Source organism: Aquarana catesbeiana, linkage group LG10 (genome assembly GCF_042186555.1).
Source record: "Aquarana catesbeiana isolate 2022-GZ linkage group LG10, ASM4218655v1, whole genome shotgun sequence".
In the NCBI taxonomy this organism is placed as follows: domain Eukaryota; kingdom Metazoa; phylum Chordata; class Amphibia; order Anura; family Ranidae; genus Aquarana; species Aquarana catesbeiana.
Window position 1 is genome coordinate 112,606,104 of NC_133333.1, and position 8,383 is coordinate 112,614,486.

The window sequence follows — 8,383 nt, forward strand, 5'->3', positions numbered from 1 at the left end:
ATATAATATACCGGCAGGGTAATTCCTCAATCCACCTCGCTTATGGAGGAAACTGTTCATTATTTTTTGTTCAGCCCACTGGCTGAAAAAAATTAATTGATTCTAAGGCCAGCTTAACACTGTCTGTACCAATGGTGATGAAATGACAACCTTCAGCACACTAGTCTTCCATATATGACCTTATTACAGATCAAGGGTTTTCACTGCAATTATTTTTATTATATCTCGTCTCCCATAGGGCATATTTATAAAGCAGTATATGTGGCATTCACAAAAAATTCACTGAAGGAGAATTAATTACTGTAATTTTAAACACACGCACCAAGAAGATTTATCTGCAATGAATGTTTGATAACTGTCACATTTACTGCTTTAGAAAAATACCTATAGTGTGAATGTAAAAAGAAAAAATAATCAGACCTTCCAATAGTTATTTTATATGCCCTACTTCTGGCGTATTTTTCACTGATTCTACTTAATGCCTTATGCCGCGTACACACGGTCAGATTTTCCGACGGGAAATGTTGGATGTGAGCTGGTTGTCGGAAAGTCCGACCGTGTGTATGCTCCCTCGAACATTTGCTGTCGGACTTTCCGCCAACAAATGTTTGATAGCAGGTTCTCAAATTTTCCACCAACAAAACTTTGTTGTCGGAAAGTCCGATCGTATGTACACAAGTCTGTCGCACAAAAGTTCACGCATGCTCGGAATCAGGCAGAAGGAGCCGCACTATTGAACTTCCTTTTTCTCGGCTCGTCGTACGTGTTGTACGTCACCGCGTTCTCACGTTCAGAATTGTTGGCCAACATTTGTGTGACCATGTGTATGCAAGACAAGTTTGAGCCAACAACCTTCGAACAAAAATCCACGGTTTTGTTGGCAGAAAGTCCGATCGTGTGTACGGGGCATTAGGCTGGGTTCACACTTTTGCGATCACATGCGATGTCTGTGCGATGCAAATTCAGTCATACAAACTGTATGGCTGAAATTGCATCACATTTGCACCAAAATGGTGCAGGACCTTTTTTTTGTTCCACACTGGAATCAGATCAGATCGGTGTTCACACATATGCGATCCGATTCCTGCACCATTTGACAATTTGCACTGCAATCTGCAAACCGATCTGGGGGTGTCATTAACTTTACATTGACACCCCCAGCGGTTCGCAGATGTCAGTGTGAACCAGTGTGCAATTCAGGTGCGATGTGGGTTTCCCAGCCTTAAAGTAAACAATGGGGGAGATTCACTAAAACTGGAGCACTCAGAATCTGGTGCAGCTGTGCATGGTAGCCAACCAGCTTTTAACTTCCACTTGTTCGATTAAGCTTTGACAATAAAACCTAAAATTATATAAATTTGACCATACCTAAGAAACTAGAGCTGATGCAGTCTAGCCAATGCAATTTTCTGAATAAACGCCCAAAAAAACACAAGAACAGGTCTAGAAAGCAAGGCACCAAGAAAAAATATTTTTTTTGTTGGGCTGTGTAATCTCTCTTTGTACCGTATTACCAATTTCTGATGCTGATTGACCCTTAACGCAAGCAGGCCTGTGTGCCAAACTACTGTCTACTATACCTTGCACTGTCTCTGTATTTGTTCCCTTGAAAACAATAAAAAAATTATTGAAAACCATGTGCCTGGTAATTTCAACTCTAAAGGTGGCCATAGATAGATTGAAATTTGGACGGTGCAGCAGGGACTTCTTTAGCAGAGATTTCGATCCATGTGTGTCCACTGCCACTCAACAGAAGTCAACCTCCCGAGGGCTGAATGAAAAAATCTGAGCCATGTATGGCCAGCTTTAGTCAATAAGGCTAAAACAGGGCCTTTTTTCGACACTTCTTAAAAAAGCGGAGCAAACTAAAATGGTGAGGTTATTTCTTTTCCTCCATATCTCTTCTTTAATGATGGTGTGAAGTACAGGTAAACTATTCATTTCTTTAAAAAAGACACCAGATTCTCTAATTCACTTAATAATATACCTAAGATAAGTTTAAAGAATTATGAAAGGTAGAATGCTGTTGTCAATGTAGTTGTGAGAACGGATGTACGTGATACAAAAAAATCTCAAAAACAAAGTTCAGCAAAGACTAAAGCGTGTTTTCCATACTCTGGATGATAGAAAGATTACTGCAAAGGCGACCTGGGGCACTTGGTAGAAGAACTGGGGCACTTAGCCCAGGATTCACAAATTTTTCCAATTAAACCCAAGTAGAAAAATGCATGAATCTTGGGGGAAAACTGTGTGAATTTTGGGTGGAATTGGGTATAAATAAACCCCTCAGTGTAGTAAGAGAAACTGATGTCAATTCACACAAGATTCACATTTTTTCTAATTAAAACCAAGTAGAAAATTGCACGAATTTTGGGGGAAACTGTGACTTTTGTGTGGAAGCAGTTATAAATAAGCCCCCTACCCCCCCCCCCCCCCCCCCCAGTGTAGTAACAAAAATTTATGTCAATTTAGACAACTTTCACTCAGGATTCACAAATGTTTCCAAATAAACCCAAGTAGAAAAATGCGTAAATCTTAGGGGAAAACAGTGTCAATCTTGGGTGGAAGCAGTTATATAATAGACCCCTCAGTGTAGTAAAAGAAATTGATGTCGCTGAAACATTTTAGAATTTTATCTTTTGACTTAAATGATAGCTCACAATCTTGAAGCAGTAGTCCTATACAAAGGATAAGGTTGTTTCTAGATTTGATCATAACAAGCATTTTTTTTTGTGTTACCTAAAAATGTATAATAAGATAATAATAACCTACCAGCTTTAGCTTTCGAAATGGGAATAGAAGTAGAAAACCACAGCAGATGAAGGGAGGGAGAGAAAAAAAGAAAATATATTTTATTTCTAATACACATTTTACTTCTAAGATCTCAGCGATATGTGGTTTGGTGCGATGTCTGTCTATGTATGTCTGTTTGCTGGGGAATGAGATTGTAATTCTTTAGTAATTGCTTTATTATGATGTTGAATAAGCTACTATGCAATTTATTTTGTTTTCTTAAAAGATTTTTAAATACATGTTTAAGAACAACACAAACATTAATTCTAGCATTGTCACAAGAAAACCTAAAAGACATTGTTCAGCCCTCCAGTGTTTCATACATGACTTCCTAACAGCTCAAGTTTATTGCTGAAATCAATATTATTTTATCTCATCTTTAGTGTAAATAGACAAGAGAAAGTAAAAAGTCACACCCTGCCTCCCCATGCATCGTATCTGTATCTATACAATTTCTATTAAATTGTTTTACAATTTACTATTCTGTGCCTTCTATGTGGACTCTCATTTGTCACTGCTTCTCCTTTATGTGTCTATGCATTTACTTATAAAAAAAAATTTCAATAAAATGTATTCTTTAAAAAAAAAAAAAAAATCAGACCCTGCAATAGTGTTACTATTGGCATATTTGTCACTGTTTCTATGGTATTGCAATTCCCAAACATAATGCTTGCTGAGGTCCCTTAGTCTTTGTACTTTAGGTGCTATTATATTTGCATTTTTATTACACTTAAAACGTTTTCAAATTAACTGCAGGTTACTAGCAAAAAAAACAAAACAAGATTATCAAAAAGTATTTAATTATTTAAACCACATTTCAGGTTGTCAGAATTAAATCTGTGCAGTTAGTATAGTTTTGAAGTTTTGTATTATAATCTTATTCTCCAGTGCTATTCATTTTATCATCAAACTTCTGCTGGACTTCGGGGATCTATTATACTATGGCTGTGTGCAATGTTTTAAAATATTTATATACTAAGGTAATAAAAATGTATTGTATTGCAGTGTACATACATAGCTTAAGAGGCAATGCCTGTAAATCCCAAGGTGAAAATGATCCAGCAAAGTGCAGTCTTAGGGTACACCATTTTGTTTGGATTGATGAGTTATTTATGTTTTAACAGGGCTTGTTTATGGTGTGCATGCACAGAATCAGACTGCAGAGTGTATGATTTAGTGTCATGACTTTTTTTTTCCATTGCATCAAACCACAATCTTCTTCATAATGCTTCAAATTCAGAGAAAACTGACAGCCAAGTGTATCGACTCCATGTATATATTTCATAAAACCTGGGATCTATGGGTTACTAAATTCATGCCATCAAATTTTGACTGGCTGCTACTAGACCTGTGGCCACCTGTGAAGACCTTATCTAAAGGTGAAGGAGTTTATTCTAACCTCCCGCGATGTTCCCCTCATTTACTGATGCCTCCTCCCTAATCTCTTCCTTTTCCTTCCTTTTTTCTGTCTTATTCATGTGTCTCTTCTCACCACATCCACATATTTGTATATCTGTTGACTTTACACTAAGGTCCTGAGGTCATGCATTGATAACACAGGCCAACACACATTTTGGTGCTTCGAATGTTAGATCTTTTCCTGGGTATATTTGACTCATTGATTCCAAAAATGGCACCAATATTTCCTATCAGCTGTAGTTTTTGAGATAAAGAATGAATGTCATATACTACTCTTCACTCTGGTCATCTGTCAAAAATCAGGATATTTTAATGTAGTGTTTTATTTTATTTCCTTGTAGCATGAAAGAAACATTAAAAAGTAGCCATAACCTCTACAGTTCTCGATCTGCAAAAATTAAACTATATGAGCGGCAATATACACACCTCCTTTACAATCATAAGTATAATACAGCTAAGAACTTACACTTTAGAATCCAATGTTTCCAAAGTAAAATTACAGTTATAAGTACGTAAACACTCTCACTATATCTGCTAACTTATACGCAAAAACACAAACTACATAACAAAAGAACAAGTTGATCAGCAAGATCTTTTCAGAAACTAAAAGACTAAAAATGATATAAATTTGACCATATTTAAGAAACTAGAGCTGATGCAGTCTAGCCAATGCAATTTTCTGAATAAGTGCCCCAAAAAAATACAAGAACAGGTCTAGAAAGCAAGGCACCAAGAAAATATATTTTTTTGTTGGGCTGTGTAATCTCTTTGCACTGTATTACCAGTTTCTGATGCTGAATGACCCTTAACCCAAGCAGGCCTGTGTGCCAAGCTTCTGTCTACTATACCTTGCACTGTCTCTGTATTTGTTCCCTTGAAAACAATAAAAAAATTATTGAAAACCACGTTGCCTGGTAATTTCAACTCTAAAGGTGGCCATAGATAGATTGAAATTTGAACGGTGCAGCAGGGACTTCTTCAGCAGAGATTTCGATCCATGTGTGACCACTTCCACTCAACAGAAGTCAACCTCCCGAGTGCTGAATGAAAAAATCTAAGCCATGTATGGCCAGCTTTAGTCAATAAGGCTAAAACAGGGGCTTTTCTACACTTCTTAAAAAAGCGGAGCAAACCAAAATGGGGAGGTTATTTCTTTTCCTCCATATCTCTTCTTTAATGATGGTGTAAAGTACAGGTAAACTATTCATTTCTTTTAAAAAGACACCAGATTCTCTAATTCACTTAATGATCTTCCTAAGATAAGTTTAAAGAATTATGAAAGGTAGAACGCTGTTTTTTTTATGGAGTTGTGAGAACGGATGTACATGATATAAATATTTCTCAAAAAACAAAGTTCAGCAAAGACTAAAGTGTGTTTTCCATACTCTGGATTATAGAAACAATTACTGCAAAGGCGACCTGGGGCACTTGGTAGAAGAACTGGGGCACTTAGTGTAAAATGATCTGGGGCACGTGCCATGGATACAAGGATCTAGCAATGCCCTTGGGCTAAAATATTCCATTTCAATAGTTTCAGAGTTGTAAACACATTGTAATAAAGACTATTTTCAAACTTTTCTGAATAATTAATTTTTTAATCTGTACATTTACAATTTTGTGTTGCATCAACATGTAGAGCATATCCTAATACATCACTTATTTTATAATTGCTACAGTTAGAGGTCTATTTCTTTTTTTTTTTTTTTTTTTTACAAAAGATTTGCACAACTTTCACAGAGGATTCACAAATTTTTCCAATTAAACCCAAGTAGAAAAATGCATGAATCTTGGGGGAAAACTGTGAATTTTGGGTGGAATTGGGTATAAATAAACCCCTCAGTGTAGTAAGAAAAACTGATGTCAATTCACACAACTTTCACACAGGATTCACATTTTTTCCAATTAAAACCAAGTAGAAAAATGCATGAATCTTGGGGGAAACTGTGAATTTTGTGTGGAAGCGGTTATAAATAACACCCCCCCAGTGTAGTAACAGAAATTTATGTCAATTTAGACAACTTTCACCCAGGATTCACAAATTTTTCCAAATAAATCCAAGTAGAAAAATGCATAAATCTTAGGGGAAAACTGTGTCAATCTTGGGTGGAAGCAGTTATATAATAGACCCCTCAGTGTAGTAAAAGAAATTGATGTCGCTGAAACATTTTATAATTTTATCTTTTGACTTAAATGATAGGTCACAATCTAGAAGCAGTAGTCTTGTACAAAGGATAAGGGTGTTTCTAGATTTGATCAACAAGCATTTTTTTTTGTTACCTAAAAATGTATAATAAGATAATAATCACCTACCATCTTTATCTTTGAAAATGGGAATAGAAGTAGAAGACCACAGCAGATGAAGGGAGGGAGAGAAAAAAAAAATATTATTTTAATACACATTTTACTTCTGAGATCTCAGCGATATGCGGTTTGGTGCGATGTCTGTCTATGTATGTCTGTTTGCTGGGGAATGAGATTGTAATTCTTTAGTAATTGCTTTATTATGATGTTGAATAAGCTACTGTGCAATTTATTTTGTTTTCTTAAAAGATATTTAAAAACATATTTAAGAACAACACAAACATTAATTCTAGCATTGTCTATTCCAGTTGTGCTCACAAGAAAACCTAAAAAGACATTGTTCAGTCCTCCAGTGTTTCATACATGACTTCCTAACAGCTCAAGTTTATTGCTGAAATTAATATTATTTTATCTCATCTTTAGTGTAAATAGACAAGAGAAAGTAAAAAGTCACACCCTGCCTCCCCATGCATCGTATCTGTATCTATACAATTTCTATTGAATTATTTTACAATTTACTATTCTGTGCCTTCTATGTACTCTCATTTGTCACTGCTTCTCCTTTATGTGTCTATGCATTTGCTTATAAAAAATTTTCAATAAAATGTATTCTTTTTAAAAAAAAAAAAAAAAAAATCAGACCCGGCATTAGTGTTACTATTGGCATATATGTCACTGTTTCTATGGTATTGCAATTCCCAAACATAATGCTTGCTGAGATCCCTTAGTCTTTGTACTTTAGGTGCTATTATATTTGCATTTTTATTACACTTAAAACTTTTCAAATTAACTGCAGGTTCCTAGCAAAAAAAAACAAAACAAGATTATCAAAAAGTATTTAATTATTTAAATCACATTTCAGGTTGTCAGAATTTAATCTGTGCTGTTAGTATAGTTTAGAAGTTTTTTAATATAATCTTATTCTCCAGTGCTATTCATTTTATCATCAAACTTCTACTGGACTTCGGGGATCTATTATACTATGGCTGTATGCAACGTTTTAAAATATTTATATACTAAGGTAATAAAAATATATTTTATTGCGGTGTACATACATACCTACAGAGGCAATGCCTGTAAATCCCAAGGTGAAAATGATCCAGCAAAGTGCAGTCTTAGGGTACACCATTTTGTTTGGATTGATGAGTTATTTAAGTTTTTAACAGGGCTTGTTTATGGTGTGCATGCACAGAATCGGACTGCAGAGTGTATGGTTTAGTGTCATGACTTTTTTTTTTCCATTGCATCAAACCACAACCTTCCTGTGCTTTGTTCTTCCGCAGGTTAAAGTATCATCAGCAGAGTTGCAGAACAAAATAAATGGCAACCCAGACATCTATACTGTAGGTAGTTATTGGCATCAGTGATTTGCCCTTTCTCTGTTGTCCTGCTTTAAATATTTTCATTTACTTTTTTTTTTACAAATCAGGAGCGCTTTATTGAAGAGCAAAACATTATAAATAATCACATGATTCTCACTTACTTACTGCACTACTTATTTAAAAGTGTAACACCACCCTTTGTAAAGTGTGTATATTTACCTTACCAATGCTCCTTTACTGCTCCTCCCTCCGCTGCATCCTTTGAGATGAATTAGAGCAGAGACTGCGAGCCAGGCTTTCTCGCCCACATCAGTACCTGACCTCACAAATGTGCTTGTGGAAGAATGGTCAAACATTCCCATAGACACACTCCTAAAGCTTGTGGACAGCCTTACCAGAAGAGTTGAAGCTGTTATAGCCGCTCAACTCAATATGGACTAAGACTGGGGATACCATTAAAGTTCATGTGCATGCAAATGCAGTCGTCCCAATACTTTTGGTAATATAGTGTATTTTGGCTATACTTCTGTAAGTCACAGAAGTGCAGT

General features: G+C 35.6%; 1 protein-coding gene across 1 annotated transcript in view; it reads right to left on the reverse strand.

Annotated features, from left to right (window-relative positions):
- The window catches only part of LOC141110823 (T-cell surface glycoprotein CD3 gamma chain-like), a 49,413-nt gene extending 41,667 nt beyond the window's left edge, over positions 1 to 7,746 (reverse strand). The window contains exon 1 of the mRNA XM_073602465.1: positions 7,573 to 7,746. Coding sequence (XP_073458566.1) covers positions 7,573 to 7,642 — 70 coding nt within the window. The 5' untranslated portion in view covers positions 7,643 to 7,746. The remainder of the gene's footprint in view (positions 1 to 7,572) is intronic.
- Between the last annotated feature and the right edge of the window lie 637 nt (positions 7,747 to 8,383).